The 25,471-nt window shown below is 48.1% G+C and overlaps 1 protein-coding gene and 1 pseudogene across 1 annotated transcript; both read right to left on the bottom strand.

Moving 5' to 3' along the window:
- Window positions 1–3,539: 3,539 nt before the first annotated feature.
- On the bottom strand, window positions 3,540–5,378 carry LOC121435386 (annotated as a pseudogene).
- A 14,020-nt stretch (window positions 5,379–19,398) lies between these two features.
- On the bottom strand, window positions 19,399–24,325 carry LOC121435378 (H-2 class I histocompatibility antigen, Q10 alpha chain-like). The gene is made up of 8 exons (XM_041634662.1): window positions 24,191–24,325; window positions 23,716–23,985; window positions 23,245–23,520; window positions 20,614–20,889; window positions 20,371–20,508; window positions 20,158–20,190; window positions 19,960–20,007; window positions 19,399–19,819 (listed from the first exon to the last, which is right to left on the bottom strand). Exons 1-8 carry the CDS (start codon window positions 24,261–24,263, stop codon window positions 19,815–19,817), a joined length of 1,119 nt encoding a protein of 372 aa, XP_041490596.1. The 5' UTR covers window positions 24,264–24,325; the 3' UTR covers window positions 19,399–19,814.
- Between the last annotated feature and the right edge of the window lie 1,146 nt (window positions 24,326–25,471).

Raw genomic sequence — 25,471 nt, 5'->3', positions numbered from 1 at the left:
CACCAACCTCAAATTACCCTGCAGAGCTGTAGTGACAAAGACAGCCTGGAACAGGCATAAAACAGACCGGAAATTCAAAGGCATAGGATAGAGATCCTGGACACAAAACGACAAAGCTATGCAGACTTAATTTTAGAGAAAGAATGCAAAACACAAACCGGAAAAAGAGCCCATTCTATGCACGATGCTGCAACACTGTTTTCCTGCCTGAGAAGATGAATTTAGATTCTCACCTTTCACCTTGTACAGAAGTAAACTTTAAATAGAGTAATGACCTTATTATGTTCAAATCTTGAAACACCCAAAGTTCAAGAAGACAGTCTAGGGTAATCCCTTCCAGATACTGGGGTAAGCAAGAACTTAGGATAGAATGGCAATACCACAGGAGCTAATGAAGCCACACCTCAGCATGAAAACAAAGTCTCTCCACAGCATAGGACACAATCAGCAGAGAGAACAGAAGCCACAATAGGAGGAAACCCGTATCAGCTCCACTGCAGACAAGGGGACTACAAGGGGACTAGAGTCTTCCATTTACAGAGAACTGCAGAAATTAAATACCAAGGAACTAATGTTGTCAATCAACCAATGGTCATGAGAATTGAATAAACAGTTATCTTAATAAAAGAAAATCTCAAATGGCCACTTGCTATTTTACTGTGTTCAGTATCTCTACCCTTCATGACATGCAGATTAAACTCCTTTGAGGGGCTGGAGAGTTGGCTCAGAGGTGAAGGGCACTTGATGCTCTACAGAGGACCTGGGTTAGATGCACTGTGTGTAACTCCAGCCCCAGGGACCTGACACCCTCTTCTGAGCCCAGACACCAGGCACACACATGGTGCACATGCACACATGCAGGCAAAACCCTCATCCATATGAAAGAGTGAAATAAAGATGATAAAACTGCTTAGAGACAGCGCTTCACCCCAGTCAGAAAGGCTGTCATCAACAAATCTGACAGCAAATGTTGGCGAGAACATGGGGAGAGAGGAGCCCTTACTCGCTTCTCTGTGTGTGTGTGTGTGTGTTTGTGTGCGTGTGTGCGTGCATGTGTACACGCACACACACACAAATTAATACTGTCTTTGTGGAAATCATTTTGCTCATTTCTTTAAAAAAATTGAAGCTAGAACTACCGTATGACCCAGCTATTTTACTCCTGGGCGGAAGTCCACACCCTATTGGTGAGATATTTACACCCCATGGTTATTGTTGTTTTTTCACTAGAGTGAAGAATTGTATTTAGTCCATCAATAGATGAGAAGATAATGGACATTTGGCATCCATACACAATGGAATACTGTTTGGCTGTAAACAATATAATCACAAAATACTCAGGAAAATGGATGAACTTAGCATGTATATTATTAAGCGAGGTCTTAAAAAGAAAAGCTACATTGTTTCTCCTCGTACGTGGGATACAGTCAACAATATATGGACCAGGTCATCTTCAAACAGTTCAGAGATCTACAGACTATGGCATTTAAGATGTTCTAATAGCCTATGTTCTTCTTTTTCATGGCATTGAGACACGTCTGCTCCTGGCAGCACCAATCTACTTCAGAGAAGATAATGGACATCGAAGAAACTCCACATGGAGTTTACTTTCTCTCTGGCAAAAGTAAGACACTGGGCAAGAAAATGCCCTTGCCTCGACTGCTGACAGAATGCTGTCCTAATTTGACAAGCAGCACACAAAATATCCAGCTTCACAGAACAGTCTGTCGGATATGCTAGACCTGCAGGCTGAAGATGGAAGCCCCAACATTGCAGAGGAACTTAGGGTGACTGTCCAGGCAGCCAGTTGTTTCTGTCATTACTCACAGAGTTTGGAAGTTGATTGCTCACACTTCCTGCTTACTCAGTTAATATTATTTCCTTCTTGGGTTTCTGAGGGAGTGGAAGACTAGATAGTTATAGTTTTCCTTGTTTGCTAGACACAAAGAGCAAGTTATAATAGAAAGGAAATTAGGTACAAGACTTTAGACTCACCAAGATAGAGATATGGAGTATTTTCTCTGAATTTGTCAAATGCAAATGGACTAGACATTATTGACATATTTATTGCCTATATATATTGTATATAGTTATTGTACTTATTGTATATAGCTTTTCTTATATTAGTCATAGTTTTTTATTTTAAACAAAAGAAAAATGTAGTAGCATTTGATTTTTACTTTAATAAAATAAAATTTTATTTAATAAAATAAAATAAAGCTTGCCTATAGATCAGAGAGTAAAACAGCCCCACTGGTCAGCCTTACTACCAGGCAGTGGTGACACACACCTTTAATCCCAGTAGCCACACTAGTTCCCATAGCAACCAGGCAGTGCCTTCCCTAAATCCCAGTGATGCACACCTTTAATGACAGCCCCAGAGAGGATTACAAAATGGGAGGAAACTGCTCTCAGACACAGTCTCTTTCTGAGATTCCTGGAGGCAGGATCACTATTTTGGACTGAGGTTTAGGTAAGAGCCAGTGGCTGGCTGCTCCCACAGCCTCTTCCTGTCCCACCAGATGCAGAGCATCGTGAACACAGATTCTGGGAGGTTCTCCATGCTGCCTTTTGTTTCCTCCACAAACTCTACATATCTCAATTCTTTATTTTACCGCCAATCAACCTTTGAGATCAAGGACATGAACAATCAAGTTCACATTCAGATTCATATTTTCAGTGGGGAAGTCAGGGTTGCAGCTCAGGGCAGCATGGAGGAGACAGGATGGAGATGTCCCCTCCTATCTTCGGGAACAGGAAGGTTGTCTGTGTATGGGAACAGGGCAGTGCAGGAACTGGGTCCTGGTATGCGGGGTGAGCTGGGCTCCCCAGTTCTTCACATTGAGTCCATAGGATCACAGGAACCATCAGACACTATTGCTGAGAGTGAACTGAGGGGCTCTGGATGTCACAGGAGAGACCTGAACACATCATCTGTCACTCCATCCACACCTGGCAGCGGTCTTCACCCTACAGAACAAGAGTCATGAACAATCACTGTGAAGACAACATTCCCCACAACCCACCACTCACTCAAAGGTGATTCTGGGAGTCCATGAAACCCAATCATGTTCCCTCTGCCCCTCCCCAAGTCAGTCCCAAGAGTATCACCTTTACAATCTGGGAGAGACACATTAGAGCTCTGGGAACTGTCTCTGCCTAGAGTGAAATTATATATATGTTAATGGAAAGGTAATAACAGGGACCATATTTTGCTGGAGGAGCTATTATGGATTTCCAGAGCTCCTCAAATAATCTAGCTTCAACCCAAAGGCTTCAGGGACAATCCTGCCCCCCACTCTTACCTGGAGCTGGAGCATAGTTCCCTGCTCTCCCACCTGTGAGAAGAAAAGCTGTCAGAGACCAGGGAAGTCCCCGACCCTAGGAAGTTTCCAGAACTGACAGCAGACCCAGGGTAGAGACAGTAGCAATGAGGGTGTGGATGTGTTTCCCATTAATGAGGCAGAGCACACTTCTAAAAGGGGCTGAGAGAGAACTCAGACCCTGCCCTTTCCTACCTGTGTTTCTCCTCCTCTTCCTCACAGCAGCCACCACAGCTCCAATGATCACAGCTCCAAGGAGAACCAGACCAGCAATGACTGCCATGATGGGGACCATGGAATGAGGAGGCTCTAGGAAGGGAAAGACAGGAAGGGAAGATGAGGGTCATGACCCCAGCTCTCACCCCTGACCCTGCTCAGGGTCTGTAGAAGGCTCCAGCTTTCCCTGACCCCAGCTCTGCACCCACTCCCTCCTTACCCCATCTCAGGGTCAGGGGCTCAGGCAGCCCCTCATGGTGCACATGGCATATGTATTTGTGCTCCTCCCCAGAAGGCACCACCAGAGATGCCCACTTCTGGAAGGTTCCATCCCCAGAAGGTCTGGTATCCGCCAGCTCCGTGTCCTGAGTCTGTTCCTCCTCCTCCCTCTTCCAGCCCAGGGTGATGAAGGCAGGATAGAAGCCCAGGGCCCAGCACCTCAGGGTGACATCACCTTTAGGTCCAGGATGATGGGTCACATGTGCCTTTGGGGGATCTGTGTGGAAGATTTAAGAAACCCGACAATTAATAAGATAAACTGAAACCTGTAAAGACAAGATAAATCGATGATCACACTGCACTATGTGACTGTTTGCACACTTCTGTCATCACACTAGTGACCTGCAGGTAGAGCTGGTCCCCTCATCACAGAACTGCACATTTCCCTGCGAGGAACTAGGGGGGAATCTACATGAGCTGGTAGGTCAACATGGTCTTCTTATGTGATGTTCTGTAGCATAAGTTAGGTTGTAAAAGAATGAAGGAATAGAAAATAATTAATTTATATATGTGATTAAATTCATATCAAAATAAGAAATTAAAGGCATGCACTACACGACGGTGCCACCACTGAGGCACAGCCACTGTGGCCATCTTGCTGTCCAGCCTTAACTGTCCATCTGCGTGAACAGCCATCACCAAAGTGAGCCGTAGAAACGTGGTGAACCTCTGACACTCAGCCAGAGAAAATGACTCCACAATCTCTGTCTCTGGGAGACGAGATACCAGGTATTGTCACCCAGGATCCCTGGAAGTGGAGGGCAGAGGGAGGAGTTGCCAGAGGCCCCTGCACCTGTGCGCAGCAGTGTGTCCTTCCCGTTCTCCAGGTATCTGCCCAGAGACTCCACACACTCGCCCTCCAGGTAGGCCCTGCTGATCTCCCCAGCACCAGCCTGCTCCCACTTGCGCCGGGTGATCTGAGCCGCCGTGTCCGCCACTGTCCACGTCGTCAAGTCGTCGTTCAGGGCGATGTAATCGCGGCCATCGTAGGCGTACTGTTCATACCCGCGGAGGAGGCGCCCGTCCGAACTCACGTCACAGCCGTACATATTCTGGTATGTGTGAGAGCCTGCGGGGACCCCACTGTCAGCCCCGCCCACCTGCCCCGCCCCCATCACCCGCGCCCAGCGCCCCGCGGCCCCGCCCACCCGCGGACTCTAAACTGAAAGGGAAACCGGGTCCGGTCCCCGCTCTCCTCCCAAACCTCCGACCTGGGACCCGGGGCGACTCCGGCCCCCGTGCGTGGGGACGTGGAGGGGTCGTGACCTCCGACCGCGGTCACTCACCGCCCTCGCTCTGGTTGTAGTAGCCGAGCAGGGTCCTCAGGTTCCCTCGGAAAGTCTGCTCGCGGTTCTTGGTTCTTTGTGTGCTCCTCTCCCAATACTCCGGCCCCTCCTGCTCCATCCATGGTGCACGGGGCTCCTTCCTTGGAGTCTCCGCGTCGCTGTCAAAGCGCACGAACTGCGTGTCGTCCACGTAGCCGACTTCCACATACCGGGGCTCCCCGAGGCCGGGCCGGGACACGATGGTATAGAAATACCGCATGGAGTGCGAGCCTGGGGGCGGCGTGCGGTGAGACCCCGACCCTGCTCCCGGGACCTCAGGCAGGAGCGCGGGCTGGGAGGGGAGCAGGGCGCGGGGCTCGGGACGCGGGTGGAGAAGGGGCAGGAGGGTCCTGCTGGGCCACGCGGGGATGCGGCTTCCCCGGTGCCGCCCCCGTCCTCCCCGCAGAGCCCGTTTCCCTCCGGACCCCGCACTCACCCGCGTGGGTCTGGGTCGGGGCCAGGGCGGCCGCCAGCAGCAGGAGCAGTTTGCGCTGCGCCATCGCCCCCACCTCAGATCTGGGGCGTCTCCTGTGTTCCGTGGACTCAGTGGACTTTATAACCGGTGACCGCGGCGACGCTGGTTGTTTCTCCAGGATCTCGCCACCCAATGGAGATTAGAACAGCTCAGTTGTCAACAGTGTCTGGACAAAAGGAGCCTGTCATGATATGCTAAATAGAAACCGACCACCCAAAGGAAGTTCTTCATTTCCAACCATTATCACTGCCAGTGTAGGACTCAGCCATCAGTAAGTTTAATGGAGGCCTGAGTAGTTTACCCTGAAGTAATACCTGGGGGCTCTTACATATGGGACTTAGTCTCCTTGTTGGCTTTTTGGGGTTTACGGATCTGGGCATAACATTTGTGGGCTCGTCCTGGATCCCCCAAGCGCACGGGACTACACCCGTAGAGTTTTCAACAGGTCCCTAAGTTTTCTGTGTTTTGTTTTATGTCTCATGTCTGTGTCTCATGTCTTTCTGTGAGCGGGCCCTGGAACTGTGAGAGCCTGTAGACGATCTACACAGAAGCAGGAAGGGATCACTGGCGGGATACCTGGTGTCTCAGTTCAGTAGAGAGACACGCGGGATGCTACCAATGTCCATTCTGTAGATAGACTGGCGGGTTGCAACCGCAAAACAGCTTGAGGCTGTCGTCTTTGGTTTGTTTGGCACAAAGAGGATTTGCCTGTCCATTGTCCTGTGTGTCTGCGTGTTGTTGTGTTTTGTCCTGGCTTAGACTGACACTGACGTGGGACAGATTCAAATTGAGACTTCTTTGACCTTGACATTGGGATCACTAATAGGACTTTAGAGATAGGGCCATAAGCATAGGGGTATATTTTCCTAAAAGGGATAAGACAAATAACCTCTACCTGCTGCCTTAAGCATTTCATGAAAAGCAGTCAGCCTTGGCCTGTAGTGCAGGGGCAACATGGGCAGATTCTCCATACTAGCAGGAGGCTGCAGGGCAGCATGCTTGTATGGATGGGTGGCTGGGCTATGCAGCCTTGTTGTTACAATGTAGCAAGGCTGCCAGCCACAGCTGTAGGGGTTGGATATGTCCCATTAGCATTTAAAACACTGAACAGGGAATCTGGGGTTAATTGCTATGGATGGCAAGGTTAACAATCTTTCTCCCCCATTCTGCATACCACCCTGCCCCCTCCCATGCTGGTTGATGAGTTCCCTGAGTCTGCCCTGGGGGCCGCCAGCCTCAATTTCTGGCCAAACCTGACCAACGTTTGTCTCCATAGGTCAATGACTCTGGCTATAGGTTTTAAGCTGCAATGAACATTGAACTTCCAGCAATGAAGCCAGTACTGGAACAGGACAGGGACTGATGAATGAAATAGACTGTGCTGAAATGAAAAGATGCAAAACAGCATCAAATTAAACAGAAAATACAAAAAGATTTCATTTTACGAACGTACTGTACACAGTGGATCACAGCCTCATTCCAGGGAGAAGACACTGTGTGTGTTCATCTGTGCACTTCTGCCCTGTGTCAGGTTTGGATTGCTGCTGAGCAGGACAAATTCCTGTCAGTCACTTGAATGGTAACTTGTAACAGACCGTGACAGCCCACATCCAGCAAGTTCCTGCAGCTAGTGATGTCTCCTTTCCCATCTTCCCTCCCACATGAGGCCCTCAGGCTCTCATCTTTTTAATATGACAGAGAAGCATCAGAGTCTAGGACAATAGTTCAATTTGTTGAAGAACAAAACAGGACTCTGTCTGAGCCCACAGAATTTAAGGATGAGAAGGAGTAATCACGGTTGGCTGATTGGAATCACAGCTGCCCCATGACCTCCCTGCTACATCACTGCAAGGGTCTCAGGCCCTCCTGCCCTCATGAAGCTTAAATCCAGATGGAACTTCCCATCCTTTCCCTCCTGTGTGAAGACAGCTCCCTGCAAGAGGGTAGGGAGGGTGCAGAGCCAGGGGAGTCACAGCAGCTGCAAAGCCAGGAACCAGGGAAGTTTCTAGAACTCTGAAACAGACTGTGATGTCTATTCTCGGTTGTCAACTTGACTATATTATATCTGAAATTGACTAAAACCCAAAAATGGAGGGCACAGCTGTGCTGGACTTTTGCTTAATTTGAGGTGGGAAGATCAACTTCTGGTCTGGATCTGTGTGGTGAAGGATAAATGTAGTTGGATTTTCTGTGTCCTGCCAGCTCCTCCATAATGACCCAGAGATTTCTCTTTAATTGTGGAAGTCAGTCTTAGCTTAGGCTTGTTCCCAGCTAGCTCTCAAAACATAAATTATCCCACTTATATTAATCTATATTCTGGCACATGGCTCACTACCTCTCCTCAGTACCACATGTCTGACTTCCTCCTCCTCTGGCTGTTGAATTCCCCTTGCCTCTGATTCCTTCCCAGAATTCCTATCTCTGCCAGGAAGTCCTGCTTTTCTTCTCCTTCCTAGCTATTGGCTGTTTAGCTCTTTATTAAACCAATCAGAAGATGCCTTAGGCAAGTGAGGAAGGACAGAGACACAACTTATAAAAGGATTATCCCAACAAACACACCTTTAATCCAGATATTTTGAGATGGAAAAACGCACCTCTCACCTGGGCCACACCTTCTGCTGGGATTCTGTATAAGAACATGGAAAAAGGAATTTCTTTATGCTTTTTGCCTGCGTGCTTTTGCCCCGCTAGCAAGTCCATTCCTTCAAGGCGTTAGAGCCTATGCTGGGAATCCAGCACATACGGAAGACCAGCTGAGACATCTGGCTTCAAAGACTGAGCAAGTGCTGGATGTTTGGACTTTGTGTTTATCACCAACCCTTGTTGATTAGCTGGACCACAGCATGTAATGACTTATAAATCCCCTTTCTATAGACAGTCAGACAGACAGATAGACAGACACATAGAAACATAGGTTCAGTCTCTAAGTTCTGCTACTCTAGAGAACCCTGACTATTCCGGTGACCCAGGAAAGGCTGAGGAAACACTGGGATGGGATGTGAAGGAAGAGAACCACCTACCGTCCTGGAGGGCTGTCTCAGTGAGGACCTCCCCTCCATCCTCTCACTGCTGGGAACTAAGCATCCATTTCCACCACTGTCAGGTGCTGAGTCTGCCCTGTGTCCTCTCCTGTGTTTACAGTAAAGAGTCTGCAGGCAGCGCCCCCTGCTGGGTGAGCACCATGTGGGACACTGAACTCCTAATCCTCAGAGTCTCAGACCAACACTAGAGACTCTTCGAAGACCAAGCTCTCCACAGTTTAAAATCCCCAAACTCACAGTCCTCCCCCTAAGTTAAAATACCAAATGTTCAAATCTGCAAAATTAAAATCCCAATGAGCACAGTCCCCAGGGTGGGGAGGGTGTCACCATGAGAAGGCAGTTCAGAAAAGCCTTGGCCACACAGTGTGTGCGTTTAGGACAGGCGACCATAGTTATTTTGGAGGGGTAACAACCCCCATACTGTTCAGGGAGCTCTGTCTTTGGAGAAATCGTATTTCCCTTCATTTGTTTTTCTTTATTTAAAAAAATATTTTTATTGTATGTGTATGGTGTTTTGCCTGCATGTATGTCCCTGCACCATGTTGATGCAGTGCCCACAGCGGCCAGAAGAGGGCACCCTATACCAACCTCTCAATCCCGAGAGACTGCAGTTGCAGGTGTGTGAGCTGGTCCTAACCCAGGTCCTCTGGGAGAGCAGTGAGCACTCTTTACCCTGAGCAATCTCTCCAGCTCCAGGACTGTCCTTGAAAGTGACATCATCTTCATTTTTACGCTGAGTTTTCTGTGTTTCTTTTCTCTGCAGCCCAGGGCCTGAGCCACCAAAACCCCTGCAGGGAGGGTTTTAACTGGAGAAGCTCAGAGTCCTCAGGTCACAGCATCCAAGCCATGGACGCGCTGATCAAAGAGAAGGAGCTTCCCCATCTGTGCCCACTGCTCTCTACAGGAAGGCCTGCTGTCCTCCAGCTCCAATGCAGCTCTGTTAACACAAACCACGCAGGGAACTTTCCAGATGGCCTGGTCCTCCTTGAAGGTCCCCTGCTCAACTTGGTGTGTTGCCACGGTCCACACCTATTGTTTAATTTGTAGCCTCTGATTTCGTCTTCATCCCAAAGTTTTAGTACAAGTCTTTGAAATAACTACAATCCCTGTTGTTTGAGATTTTCCCCATACATCAGGAATGTGGCTTGGTGAATAGAGCGCCCACCTTGTATACCCCAGGCCCTAGGTTTGATTCTTCAGCACCTCCAAAATTAGGGTGGAGGCACACAGGCTGGGCAGCTGAGATGGCTCAGTAGTTAGAGGAGCTTGCCACCAAGTCCGACCACCTGAGTTCAGTCCCCAGAACCTGTAGTGGAAGGAGAGAACTGGCTCCCCAAAGTTCTCTTCTGATGCACACACACACACACACACACACACACACACACACACCATGACTGGGGCGTGCCCTCATCTCACACCATACACGTGCAGTGATACTATTAATGCATAAAATAAATTGCTGGGTATTGGTAGCAGAAGCCTTTAATCCCATCACTCAGGAGGTAGAGACAGGTGGATCTCTGTAAGTTTGAGGCCAGCCAGGGCTACAGAGTGAGTTCCAGGACAGGCTCCAAAGCTACACAGAGAAACCCTGTCTTGAAAAACTAAAAAAATAATAGTAATAATAATAATTTAACATTTTCCATGATTATCTTTGACTTGACTTACAATCCTTTGGACAGTTTCACATCTTAGTTTGGGTTTTGGACACAGGAAAATTCCCCCACTGGAAGGTCTGAGGCAAACTAGACACAACATATGGATTTGTGTTTCTCTGTTCTTCAACATAAAATCATGCTTTCTTTTTTATTTTGTTACATTGATTTACTAATTTTGTGAGGGGCGTACATGTCCTGATGCCCGTGTGAGGCTTAGAGGACGACTTCTGGGCCTCAGTTCTCCCGTCACCGTGTGGTTTCCATGGATGGAACCCGGGTCGTCAAGCTTGGTGGCAAGCTCCTCGAGCTGTCTATCTTGATGGTCTCCTTGGACACCAGTGTGTTTGGACTTTTCCTTTTGAAGGTTCCTTCATTTCTGGAGTTGGCACACAGATGAGCCACCCACCGTGACTTAGAAAAGGTGTTTACTGGTCTGATATGTAGTAGCGTTGCCTTGGGTGTCTCTGCGGAACCGTGTCTTCCTGTCCACCTTTACTAGAGCCAGCTAGTGTTGTCTGGAATGTTGTCAGCCAGACTTTGGGGTGACTTCTGTCATGGTTCAGCCACGACGGCTTTGTATGTTGCAGGGAGGGGGTGTGTGGATTAGAGATGTCAGGTAGGAGGCACAGAGATGTGAAAGAAACACAGACACAGGAGAGAACCGGGAGGACAGCCCAGTGTGTGCTGGATACTGAATCTGCCTGTGTTTACTTTCCACACACTTTATACCACAATAGAAGGGGGGGTGGACACAAAAGTCTGCTTTAATGTGACACAGAGGACAACAAGAACAGTTTCTTGTTTCAATACTTGAGACATCAAGCCATTATTTCCTGAGTAAAGCATTTGGTGTTTTGGGCAGGATATGCAGAGAATTCACTCTAGACCAAGTATCCTGTGGGCAGCCACTCCCTATGTCAGTCCTCCTATTTTAAAATGAAGGAGCAGGAATTGGCTCGAATTCTCTGACCTTTGGCCAGAGAGGAGCACATCCATATTTATATGGCTACAATATTTTATAATAAAGTAGTGGAGTACCAGACAACGGATGACATTTTTAAATTGGTCTAGGATAGCTTTAACAGTTTTTAGTTACAATTAAAATTGAAATTTGTCTTTTTAAACCTATCGATTCTAAGGACTCATGGGCAATGTCAATTTTTTTAAAAACAAGCTCTAACCTTTTTCTAATTAGTGACATCTTTATAATGAAGTAAGGCAGTTCAAACATTAACAGGTCAATACCATAATTTTAGTACGGCTACTAACAATATACACATAATTGTCAAATCACATTCTCTTAAATCCGTTTTAAACAAAAGACAAGAAAGGTCCCTGTGATGGGTGATCTAAGAGTCTTCCCCTCCTGTCGTCCATCCGCTCTGCTGCTGTAGTTTCAGTGATGTCTGCACTGCCCCGGTCTCTGAGCAGCAGAAACTTAGGCTGTTCCTCCCCACCTCTGATGAGGGCTCAGTCCCTCTGTCATGAGTCTCTTCTCCCTAGGGAGGAAATTGAGGTCCCAGGTTTCAGGTCTTTATTTCAACAGGAGACTGAACGCCATACTGACAAAAATGAGTTCTATGTCTGATGATACAGTGTGGATGAACAGTCAGTGATCCAGGACCTGCTCTGAAGTAAACAGGACTCAGTCAGGTCTGGAGGTTTGTGCAGTGGGTCCACCCAGAAGCCAGGAATCACCAACCATCACCACATCTTCCTTCCCTTCTCAGACTGCAGCGTAATGGCTTAAGTCAGGAGCACAGACTCAGGAGCCTCACTGCAGCTCCTCCGTGGGTCTCCAGCGGCTGAGATGTCATCAGGGCTGGCTCTCCTCCATGTTTGCAGCCATCAATCAAGTTTTCTTCTTTTCTTCCTGTGAAAAAAGCACAAAGGTGCCCTCAAACCCACGTGAAAACAGGACTGGGTCCCTTTCAACATAGACTGGGGTTATAACTCCCCTATTTTTTCTTTACAAAGCTGTGTTTTAATCTCACCAAGGGACTCAAGATCCCTGTAAAATCCAAGCTATAAGTCCACCTGGCTAACAGGTTTTCACAGACTCCTGTCTCCAGGTGCATTTGCATTTTAATAGACACTCACTGGGCCTGGAGCAGCAGCTTCCTGAGCCTACTTTTCAGCAGCTTGACTGTCAGGCTGGAAACCAGTCTTGATTGGCAGTTGAAGCTGGGAGCATGGCATGGTGCAGCTGCCCTCTCTGTTGCTTGACTGTGTCCCACAGGGGTGACCCGTCCAGCAGGTCCAGTTATTCAGGGTCTGAAGAGGTTCTACCTGTAAGAATCATTGGCGAGAGAAAAGAAGGAGACCGAGCAGAATTCAATTGCCAAGGTATCCGTTTATTAGGGTAATGGTTAAAGCTTATACAGCCCTTGAATGAGGAACTTGGCTTGGGGTGGGGGGTAGAGGGTAACAAAGGTCACCAGACAGCACACCTGGTGTTTTTTGTGTAAGTGGAAACATTCTTTTTGTGGTTCCATTAACAAACAGTTCTCAAGAAAGTTGGGATGTGGGGCTTTCTGCAAACATCCTTAGGACAATGGTCCCTGACACAGGGGCTTTGGGACCCAGGGGTCAGTGGTCTGGGTCCAGGCCAGCGCTCTCCATGCTCAGTGGTCCCTGTCTTGCCAGGGGTGGCTGTCACACTTTTATCCTTACAGACTCCTCAGATCATGGGCCCTGGAGCTCCAGCCATTTCCTGACAAGTGGCTCCAGGCACCAGCCATGGAAGGCACAGCCCTCCAGACTTTTCTGTCTCTGGTTTTCCCTGGCTGTGTGGCACTGTGTGGACCAGGCTCAGCTGGCTACAGTGTGTGCATGTGGGTTGGTGGCAATGGCTGTAGCCATTGCTCGGTAATATGGGAGAGTCTTCTGTTTTGTATTGATTTCATTGGTTAAATAAAGAAACTGCCTTGGCCCTTTAATAGGACAGATAATTAGGTAGGCGGAGTAGACAGAACAGAATTCTGGGAGAAAGAAAGCTGAGTCAAGCAGTTGCCATAGCTCTCCTCTCCGAGATGGATGCAGGTTAAGAATATTCCCTGTAAGACACCACCTCATGGTGCTATACAGATTAATAGAAATGGATTAATCAAGACATGAGAGTTAGCCAGTAAGAGGCGAGGGCTAATGGGCCAAGCAGTGTTTAAAAGAATACAATTTCCGTGTAATTATTGTGGGGCTAAGCTAGCCATGTGGAGGCCAGGCCGCAGCCTGCCGCTCCTCTTACTATATATAGGTGGGTCTTCTGCCCCAGGTTCCATTCACTTCTCCACCTGCTCAGCACCAGCTGCTGAGGCTTCATGACCACAGCCTTGCAGGTTGGGCCTGACCATCATGGACGGGGCTGCACACTGGCTTCTCCAAGCACTGACACTGTCTGGAGCTGGTGGTGGCTATGCTGCCAGCATGGGGGAGAGATATAATATTTACAAACTCTAAACATCTCTGTCTTTGCTTTTGCTCCACCCCAGCTCCTCTATCTATCAAATACACTCAAGTAAATGTTGGACACTATTTTCTAGTTCCATATCTACAGTTATATACAATGTTAGTCTGTATTTTATTCTCCATCTTTCTTCCTTTATTATCTATCATTGTCAGTTTCTGAGAGCTCAGTTATCACCTCTGCACCTGCAGTGTAATATTCATTTGATGGGGTCCTTCACGTTTTTCTCCTGCACCGCTGGCCACACCTCTGTCCATTATCTGTTGTGCATCCTAAGCCCCACGTTGGGCGCCATCTGCTGTAACCACAGGCTCACATCTGTGCTCCACACTGGAGATCCCACGTTGGGCGCCATCTGTTGTAGCCACGGGCTCACATCTGTGCTCCACACTGGAGATCCCACGTTGGGCGCCATCTGCTGTAACCACAGGCTCACATCTGTGCTCCACACTGGAGATCCCATATTTGCTCTGAGAGCTTGGGAGTCACTGTCTGTGTCAGTTACTGTGGTCATTTGATGAGATGACCCCATATCATGGTTATTTGAATATGGAGTTTCTAGTTGGTGCTGATTGGGGGTCTGGAGGGATATGTGGCCTTGCAGGAGGAAGTGTGTCACTGGGGCATGGTTGGAGTTGTGAGCTCTCAGCTGTTCCTGCTGCCATGCCTGTCACTTGCGGCAATGCTTCCCTGCCATGGTGGCGATGGACCCTTAACTCTCTCAACCTGAGCCCCAAATAAACCCTTCCTTCTTAAGTTGTCTTGGACAAGATGTTTTATCATAGCAACAGGTGAGTCACCAGCACAGTTACTTTACCATTACTGTGATTGGTGTGGAGTGTTTGCACACTGTGCAGATGCAATGCTGTGATTGGTGTGGAATGTTTGCACACTGTGCAGATGCAATGCTGTGATTGGTGTGGAGTGTTTGCACACTGTGAAGATGCAATGCTGTGATTGGTGTGGAGTGTTTGCACACTGTGAAGATGCAATGCTGTGATTGGTGTGGAATGTTTGCACACTGTGTAGATGCAATGCTGTGATTGGTGTGGAGTGTTTGCACACTGTGCAGATGCAATGCTGTGATTGGTGTGGAATGTTTGTACACTGTGAAGATGCAATGCTGTGATTGGTGTGGAGTGTTTGCACACTATGCAGATGCAATGCTGTGATTGGTGTGGAGTGTTTGCACACTGTGAAGATGCAATACTGTGATTGGTGTGGAGTGTTTGCACACTGTGAAGATGCAATGCTGTGATTGGTGTCATAAAACATTGAGCAACAAACAGCTAGGCAGGAGAGATGGGTGGGCAGTACAGAGTGAAGGTGACTGAGACACATAAAAGAATATAGGTAAAGATATGGGTTAATTTAAGTTATGATAACTAGTTAGGAACAAGCCTACGCTAAGGCTGAATTTTATAATTAATATTGTCTCTATGCCTTTTTTTTTTTTTGTGAACTGGCAGACCAAAGAAAAATCCATCTACAGTGACTGAATGCCCGCTAAGAAGCAGCTTAGGGAGGAAGGGTTTGTCTGGCCTATGGTTCAGGGATACAGTCCACCATGGTGGGGAGGCCAGCAGCAGGAGCTTGAGGCCGCTGGGGATTAGAGTTAGAAATAGTTGTGAGCCTACAACAGGGTTCAATAGATTGAAGTCCTCGGGAAGAGCAGTCAGGATTCTTATCTCTGAGCCATCTCTCCAGTCTCCTTTCAGTGTCTGTGCTGCTGGGGTTATATTTAGGAAGTGGTTCCCTATGCCAATGTGTTCAAGTATACTTCCCACTTTCTCTTCTATAAGGTTCAGTGTGGCTGGCTTTATGTAGGTGTTTGATCCATTTGGACTTGAGTCTTGTGCATAGTGATAAATATGGTTCTATTTTCATTCTTCTACATGTTGATATCCAGTTGTGCCAGCACCACTTGTTAAATATGCTTTCTTTTTTCCATTTGATATTTTTTGCTTCTTTATCAAAGATCAGGCATTCAAAAATGTGTGGATTGATATCCAGGTCTTCTATTCGGTTCCATTGGTCCTCCTATCTGTTCTTATGCCTATACCAGGCTGTTTCCAGTTCTGTAGCTCTGCAGTAGAGTTTGTAGTCAGGGATTGTGATGCCTCCAGAAGTTCTTTTCTTGTACAGGGTTGTTTTGGCTATCCTGAGCTTTTTGCTTTTCCATATGAAGTTGAGTACCGTTCTTTAAAGGTCTTTGAAGAATTTTGCTAGAATTTTGATGGGCATTACGTTGAATCTGTAGATTGCTTTTGGTAAGATTGCCATTTTTACTATGTTAATTCTGCCTACTCAAGAGCATGGGAGATCTTTCCACTTTTTGGTGTCTTCTTCAATTTCTTTCTTCAAAGATTTAAAGTTCTTGTCACACAAATCTTCCACTTGTTTGGTTAGAGTTACTCTGAGATATTTTATGCTATGTGTGGCTATTGTGAAGGGTGTTGATTCTCTGATTTCTTTCTCAGCCCCTTTATCATCTGTGTACAGGAGGTCTACTGGTTTTTTTGAGTTAATCTTGTATCCTGCTACATTGTTGAAAGTGTTCATGAGTTGTAGAAGTTCCTTGGTAGAATTTTTGGATCGCTTATGTATACTATCATATCATTAGCAAACAGTGAGAGTTTGACTTCTTCTTTTCCAATTTGTATCCCCTTGATCTCCTTTTGGTGTCTTATTGCTCTAGCTAGGACTTCAAGAACTATATTAAATAGATATGGAGAGAGTGGACAACCTTGTTTTGTTCCTGATTTCAGTGGAATCGCTGGGAGTTTCTCTCCATTTAGTTTGATGTTGGCTGTTGGCTTGCTGTATATTGCCTTAATTATGTTTAGGTTTGTTCCTTGTATCCCTGCTCTCTCCAACACCATTATCATGAAGGGATGTTGTATTTTGTCAAATGTTTTTTCAGCATCTAATGAGATGATCATGTGGTTTTTACTTTTCAGCTTGTTTATATGGTGGATTACGTTGACAGATTTTTGTATGTTGAACAATCCCTGCATCTGTGGGATGAAGCCGACTCGATCATGGTGTTTTTGGATTCTATTTTCCAGTGTTTTAGTTAGTAATTTTGCATCAATGTTCATGAGTGAGAGTGGTCTGTAATTCTCTTTCTTAGTAATGTCTTTCTGTGGTTTGGGTATCATGGTAATTGTAGCCTCATAAAAAGAGTTTGGCAGGGGCTGGAGAGATGGCTCAGCGGTTAAGAGCATTGCCTGCTCTTCCAAAGGTCCTGAGTTCAATTCCCGGCAACCACATGGTGGCTCACAACCATCTGTAATGAGGTATGATGCCCTCTTCTAGCCTGCAGGCATACACAGAGACAGAATATTGTATACATAACAAATAAATAAATATTAAAAAGAGAGTTTAGCAATGTTCCTTCTATTTTTATTGTGTGGAATAATTTGAGGAATATTGGTATTAGGGAGTCTTTGAAAGTCTTGTAAAATTCTGCGCTGAAACCATCTGGTCCTGGGATTTTTTTGGTTGGGAGACTTTTGATGACTGTTTCTATTTCTTTTTTTTTTTGGTGTATCATATACTGTATATACTCCCATATACTTTTTTTAAAAAATATTTATTTATTTATTTATTTATTTATTTATTATACAATATTATGTCAGTGTATATGCCTGCAGGCCAGAAGAGGGCACCAGACCCCATTACAGATGGTTGTGAGCCACCATGTGGTTGCTGGGAATTGAACTCAGGACCTTTGGAAGAGCAGACAATGCTCTTAACCTCTGAGCCATCTCTCCAGCCCTGTTTCTATTTCTTAAGCAGTTATAGTTCTGTTCCATTTGCTTATCTTGTCTTGATTTAATTTTGGTAAGTGTTATTTATCCAGAAAGTTGTCCATTTCCTTTAAGTTTTCCAATTTTGTGGAGTACAGGTTTTCAAAATATAACCTGATGATTCTCTGTATTTCCACCATGTCTGTTGTTATGCCTCCCTTTTCATTTCTGATTTTGTTAATTTGGATATTTTCTCTCTGCCTTTTGGTTAGTCTGGGTAAAGGTTTGTCTATTTTGTTGATTTTCTCAAAGAAGCAGCTCTTTGTCTCATTCTTTGTATTGTTTTGTTTCCATTTGGTTGATTTCAGCTCTCACTTTATTTCCTGCCCTCTAGTTCTCTTAGGTGAGTTTGCTTCTTTTTGTTCTAAAGTTTTCAAATGTTCTGTTAATTCACTAGTGTGGGATTTTTCCAGCTTCTTTATGTAGGCCTTTAGTGCTATGAACTTATCTCTTAACACTGCTTTCATTGTGTCCCATAAATTCAGGTATGTTGTGTGGTCATTTTCATTGAATTTTAGGACCATTGATTGCTATCTCCTGTTAATTTAGTTTTCATCATTGATGATGTTAATTTGTGTATTTTTTTCTTCTTTGGGAACCCCTTCAATCTTAAGAGAGGGCAAGTCACCCTGCCCTATGGAAAGTCCAAGGTCCTGCCCACAACATCCAGGTTTAGCAAGGGCCTGGCAAAATTTGGGAGCATGGGGGCAGCGAGTGAAAGGAAGGGGAGAAGGGGAAGAGGAGGGGAGAAGGAAAGGGTTGGGGAGAACATGAGGGAATGGGATAGTTGAGATGGAGGAAGTACAGATATGAGAGAAAGGAAAGAGATATCTTAATTAAGGGGGCCGTTTTGGAGTTAGCAAGATACCTGGCTTTAGAAAAATTCCCTGGAATCCACAAGGATGACCCCAGCTAAGACCTGAAGCAATAGAAAGGGTGCCTGAACTAGCCTTGCCCTACAGTCAGGCTGATGGTTATCTTAAATATCACCATAGAACCTTCTTCCAACAACAGACAGAAACAGAGAAAGAGACCCACATTGGAGCAGTGGACTGAGCCCCCAAGGTCCAGTTGGATCATGTTTTTTAATAAACATAATTCTAAAGTAGACTCAGCCTGTAAATCCTCGAGTCTCCACTGGAGGGAGGACAGGATTCCCAAAGGCAGAGAGGGAGAGGGGACCTTGGGCAGAACACAGGACAGATCTGAGATGAGACCCTGTGGATCCCTCCTCTCTGTCCATCCTACAACCCAGGTTAGATTTTGATAGATGGGAAAGAAGGAGAGAACCTCCAGGGAGGGGCCTGAAGGGAGATAGGAGCTCAGGAGACTGAAGCTCATGTTCTCATCCCACAGTCTCCTGAGTGCAGGGGCCTAGTTGGGCCTTGAGGGGACACCTCTTACTGCTGTCACTCAGGGACCCCACAGGATAATGAGGCAGGCACCACTCACAGGAGCAAGAACAGGCCTAGTCCTCCATACTAACTAAAAAGGCAAGAAATTAACAGAGAAGACAGGGGAAAGAGCCACAGCCAGGACAGCAGCAATGACTGTCACAGCAGGCCTGATGGCTCATAATCCCGGGGAGAGGACCAGGTTCTGGCCATCCCAGTGTCCCTGTGATCACAGATGTCAGCATGAGGTTCTAAGTGACCAAGAGAACAGAGCCCAGAGGTGATAAAGTTTCTGAGTGACCTTGCCAAAGCCAAAAATGAACTGAGCTCCACCTGGGCACAGCCCTGTTCTCACTCAGCTCCCACAGCCTCATCCTGTCCCACCAGATGCACACAGCACAGTGAACACAGATTCTGGGAGGTTCTCCATGCTGCCATTTATTTCCTCCACAAACTCTAGTACAATCCTTTATTTTACCGCCAATCAACCTTTGAGATCAAGGACATGAACAATAAAGTTCACATTCAGATTCTTATTTTCAGTGGGGAAGTCAGGGCTGAAGCTCAGGACAGCATGGAGGAGACAGGATGAAGATGTCCCCTCCTGTCTGCAGGAACAGGAAGGTTGGCTGTGGAAGGGAACAGGACAGTGCAGGGACAGGGTCCTGGTGTGCAGGGTGGGCTGGGCTCCCCAGTTCTTCACACTGAGCCCATGGGATCACAAGGAACATCAGACTCTATTGTTGAGAGTGAACTGAGGGGCTCTGGATGTCACAGGAGAGACCTGAACACATCGTCTGTCACTGCATCCACACCAGGCAGCTGTCTTCACGCTACAGAACAAGAGTCATGAACAATCACTGTGAAGACAACATCCCAACAACCCACCACTCACTCAAAGATGATTCTTCCAGTCCCTGAAACCCAATCATGTCCATTCTGCCCCTCGCCAAGTCAGGTCCCAGAGTTTCACCTTTTTGGTCTGGAAGAAGCACATCAGAGCTCTGGGAACTGTCTCTGTCTGAGGTAAAAATTGATATATATTCATGGGAAGTTAAAATTTTTGTCCCTAGAAGATTTGCTGGAGGAGCTATTATGTATTGCCAGAGCTCCCCAAACACAGCAGCTTTACCCCGCTGGCCTCAGGGACAATCCTGCCCGCCACTCTTACCTGAAGCTGGAGCATAGTTCCCTCCTTTTCCACCTGTGAGAAGAAAAGCTGTGAAAGACCAGGGAAGTCCCCGACCCTAGGAAGTTTCTAGAACTGACAGCAGACCCAGGGTAGAGACAGCAGCAATGAGGGGTGTGGATGTGTTTCCCATTAGTGAGGCAGAGATTCTTCTAAAAGGAGCTGAGAGAGAACTCAGACCCTGCCCTTTCCTACCTGTGTTTCTCCTCCTCTTAATCACAACAGCCACCACTGCTCCAATGATCACAGCTCCAAGGAGAACCAGACCAGCAATGACTGCCATGATGGGGACCATGGACTGAGGAGGCTCTGGGAAGGGAAGAAGGACAGGACCTGAAGGTGAGGGTCATGACCCAGCTCTCAGCCCTGACCCTGCTCAGGGTCTGCAGAAGTCTCCAGCCTTCCCTGACCCCAGCTCTGCACCCACTCCCTCCTTACCCCATCTCAGGGTGAGGGGTTCAGGCAGCCCCTCATGGTACACACGGCATGTGTATTTGTGCTCCTCCCCAGAAGGCACCACCAGAGATGCCCACTTCTGGAAGGTTCCATCTCCAGAAGGTCTGGTCTCCACCAGCTCCATGTCCTGAGTCTGTTCCTCTTCCTCCCTCTGCCAGGTCAGGGCGATAAAGACAGGGTAGAAGCCCAGGGCCCAGCACCTCAGGGTGACATCACCGTTAGGTCCAGGATGATGGGTCACATATGCCTTTGGGGGATCTGTGTGGAAGATTTAAGAAATCCCACAATTAACAAGATAAACTGAAACCTGTAAAGACAAGATAAATCAATGATGACACTGAACTATGTGCCTGTTAGAACATTTCTGTCATCACACTAGTGACCTGCAGGTAGAGCTGGTCCCTTCATCACAGAACTGCACATTTTCCTGGGAGACCCAGAAACTAGGAGGGAATCCACATAAGCCAGCAGGTTAACATGGTCTTCTTATGTGATGTTCTGTAGTGTAAGTTAGGTAGTAAGAGAATTAAGGAAGGATAAATAATTGATTCATATATGTGATTAAATCCATATCAAAATGAGAAATTAGGAGCATGGCTACATGAAAGGTGCCTCCAACTCCTGCAACCCCACTGAGGCACAACCACTGAGGCCACCTTGCTGCCTAGTGTATTGATGTGGGAGTGTCATATATCAATCTGTTGATTTCATTGGTTAAGAAATAAAGAAACTGCTTGGCTGGCCCTCATAGGTTAGAACATAGGTGGGTGGAGTAAACAGAACAGAATGCTGGGAGGAAGAGGAAGTGAGCTCAGACTCGACAGCTCTGCTCTTTGGAGCAGAGACGCCATGCTCCCCTCTCCCGGGAAGATGTGATAGCTCTGTTCTCTGAGGTACATGCGATGAAGCTCCGACCCAGGATGGACATAGGCTAGAATCTTCCCGGTAAGCGCACCTAGTGGTGCTACACAGATGATTAGAAATGGGCTAAATTAATATGTGAGAATTAGCCTAGAAGAGGCTATATAGAAATGGGCCAAGCAGTGTTTATAAGAATACAGTTTCCGGCCGGGTGATGGTGGCGCACGCCTTTAATCCCAGCACTCGGGAGGCAGAGGCAGGCGGATCTCTGTGAGTTCGAGACCAGCCTGGTCTACAGAGCTAGTTCCAGGACAGGCTCCAAAACCACAGAGAAACCCTGTCTCAAAAAAAAAAAACCAAAAAAAAAAAAGAATACAGTTTCCGTGTAATTATTTCGGGTGTAAAGCTAGCCGGGTGGTGGGACGCAGCCCCGCTGCTCCTATACAACAGAGTATCTGTTCCTCCAAGTTATGAACCATCACCAAGTGAGTAGAGGAAATATGGTGAACCTGTGGCACTCAGCCAAAGAAACTGACTCCCCAAGCCATGTCTCTGGGGGATAAGATACCAGGTATTGTCACCCAGGATCCCTGAAGTGTGCTGTGGAGCCCAGTGCAGCACTCACTGGGACACAACTGTGCTCACAGGGTATGTGGATCTTCCCTGTCACTCAGGTCCCTGAGTTGCAGAAGGCCCTGTCTCTGAGGAAGTTCAATTCCTACCATCACTAGGGCAACACTGTAACTTGCTGATGCAGAGGGAGAGGGGTCTCTGGCAGAAAATAGTCTAAGCTCCCAGGAATCTTTCTCATTAAAGGGAACACTGACTTAACTTGTCTAATTATCCAGAGTGCCAGTCCCCATGGCACCTGTGGAGACTGATACACATGATAATAAAAAGGGCCAGAGTGGGGGCTAGAGAAATGGCTCAGTGGTTAAGAACATTGCCTGCCCTTCCAAAGGTCATGAGTTCAATTCCCAGCAACCACATGGTGGCTCACAACCATCTGTAATGAGGTGTGGTTCCTTCTTCTGGCCTGCAGACACACACACAGACAGAATATTGTATACATAGTAAATAAATAAAGTCTTCTTTAAAAAAGGGGGGGCAGAGAAACAATACTTTAAAAGAAAAACTGACTAAAATCAAAATGACAACTTCAAAAAAAGAAAAGTCAATTAAAGTCTCCCCCCAAAAAAAGAAAAAAGGAGAAAAAAAAAAGAAAAACAGTTTAGTACTTTCCCAGGCACCCCATAAGTCACATGACCATTCTAGGAGTTGGGGTGTGGGAGGGATACACATCTCACACATAGGAATCAGGGAGAATGTATTCCTTGTAATGTTGTAGATATTGGATCAGGGGCGTCATTGTCTCCCATCAGGTGAAGGAGACTCCGGTCCTGGTGTGTAAGGGCTGACACACTCAGATGACAGGACTCTGTGTCCACAGACACTGGGTGTGGGCAGAGAACCCGGCCTGGGAGAGGCCATGGTTGACAGAGGCTGCAGACTGAAGGAGCCACTGTTGGTGATGTCGGGATCCTCTCTCCTCCCTCCTGAGACAGATGTGGAACTGTCCAGGGAGAAGGCTGAGCCCTGGGAGGTCAGTGCAGTCCCTGCCATGCTGGATCTGGAGACCCAGGGACCCTGTCTGCCCTCAGAGACAGGGGCATGACCCCAGTGAGGGTTTCCTCTTTCTCAGGACTGAGCCCAGCCCGAGGGCAGAGGGAGGAGTTGCCCGCGGCCCCGCACCTGTGCGCAGCAGCGCGTCCTTCCCGTTCTCCAGGTATCTGTGCAGCCAGTGCACACACGTGTCCTCCAGGTAGGCCTTCATTCTCTCTGCAACCCCATCCTGCTCCCACTTTCGCTTGGTGATCTGAGCCGCCGTGTCCGCCGCTGTCCACGTCTTCAGGTCCTCGTTCAGGGCGATGTAATCGCGGCCGTCATATGCGTACTGGTCATACCCGCGGAGGAGGCGCCCGTCCGACCCCACGTGACAGCCATATGCGTGTTGGAAAGTGTGAGAGCCTGCCGGGACCCCGCGATCAGCCCCGCCCCCGTCACCGGCTCTCCGCGGCCCCGCCCACCCGCGAACTCTAAACCGAAAGGGAAACCGGGCCCGGTCCCCGCTCTCCTCCCGATCCTCGGACCTGGGACCCGGGGCGACTCCGGCCCGTGCGTGGGGACCTGGAGGAGTCGTGACCTCCGACCGCGGTCACTCACCGCCCTCGCTCTGGTTGTAGTAGCCGAGCAGGGTCCTCAGGTTTCCTCGGAGAGTCTGCTTGGTGTTCTTGAGGATCTGTGTCTCCCTCTCCCAATACTCCGGCCCCTCCTGCTCCACCCACGGCGTCCGTGGCTCCTCTCGTGGAGTCTCCGCGTCGCTGTCGTAGCGTACGAACTGCTTGTCGTCCACGTAGCCGACAGAAGTGAACCGGGGCTCCCCGAGGTCGGGCCAGGACACGATGGTGTCGAAATACCGCAGAGAGTGCGAGCCTGTGGGCGACGCGCGGTGAGACCCCGACCCTGCTCCCGGGACCCCGGGCAGGAGCGCGGGCCGGGAGGGGAGCAGGGCGCGGGGCTCGGGACGCGGGTGGGGAAGGGGCGGGAGGGTCCGGCTGGGCCACGCGGGGACGCGGCTTCCCCGGTGCCGCCCCCGCCCTCCCCGCGGAGCCCGTTTCCCTCCCGACCCCGCACTCACCCTCGTGGGTCTGGGTCGGGGCCAGGGCGGCCGCCAGCAGCAGGAGCAGTGTGCGCGGCGCCATCGACGCCATCTCAGAAGCGAGGCGCTTCCGAGTTCCTCAGTCTGCTTGGACTTTATGACCGGTGACCGCGGAGACGCTGGTTGGTTCCCCGGGATCTCGTCACCCAATGGGAGTGAGAACCGCCAAGTCGTCATCAGTGTCTGGGCAGAAGGACCTGACCCAGGTTAGGAGCTGGAGAAGTGAAACTGGGGACAGGGGAATTCCCAGCGCTGGGCTTCCCCACCCAGGCCTCACTGCCTGGGGACTGAGACTTTGTCTGAGCCCTGTGCTGCGGGATGGAGCGCTGGGTGTCATGGTGTCTCTGAGCCGCCAAAGGACAACTGCTCCTCAGGTTAGTCAGGATGAAATCTGGGAGCATGAACTCTCCAGGTAAAATACAGCACTTAAAATGGATGTTCAAGGAAACAGGTGCAGTCGGAGTCCTGGAGGGTGCGGGGCTGCTGTGGACACCGGCATCGGGAGGTGACTGGAGATTTTACAGCTCTGATTAAGCACTTACGACACACTGTGTCATATGTGACTCTCCCTGCAGGAAGGAGGCCCTGCTCACCTCTGCTTTCACTTTCTACTTCAGTTATGTGTGACCGGGATTTGAAGACAACAAGTAAAAATCCAGAGAAACAAAAATTGTATAAATCAAATTTTTTTCCACACTATTGAACATGGATGAAACCTCAAATACCAGTTTGTACCTCTGCCATGAGAATCACTCTCTGCCCAGGAGCTCAGAAGCCAACTGTTATCAGATCCAGGGTCCCACAAGTCTGCGACATTCATCTCCCTCATTTCATCAGCTCATAAAGTGAGAGTGAAGGAGAGAGAGAGAGAGAGAGAGAGAGAGAGAGATGGAGAGAGAGACAGAGATATGCTCACAGGTTATGTAACTTCTGTCATACTGTCACCATTATTCTGCTGTATAATTAATTACAGTTCCTCTCTGACTGGGGCTTATTCACTAAAGCAGCTGTACCATGGAAGTGTGTGCACACAGGGAAACGTGGAGTGTAGACAGCGTCAGTGCCCTGCTGCATTTGGTCTCCACAGGGGTCTCTTCCCATGGAGAAGGGGTCTACTGTGCTGAGACAATGACCCAGGTCCACATGGACAGTCTCAGGACTGTAAAATGAAGATCCGTGTAAAACACAAGCACCTGGAGCCACAGATGATCATCTGGGAAGAAACACTAGGAGTCTGAGTGTAAGCACAGGCTGTGAAGA

This window comes from Microtus oregoni, unplaced genomic scaffold (assembly GCF_018167655.1).
Source record: "Microtus oregoni isolate MIOR12 unplaced genomic scaffold, Mior012 000046F_ref0000063, whole genome shotgun sequence".
NCBI lineage: Eukaryota > Metazoa > Chordata > Mammalia > Rodentia > Cricetidae > Microtus > Microtus oregoni.
Note: the sequence above shows the minus strand (reverse complement) of the source record. Positions and strands in the feature narration are given on the sequence as shown.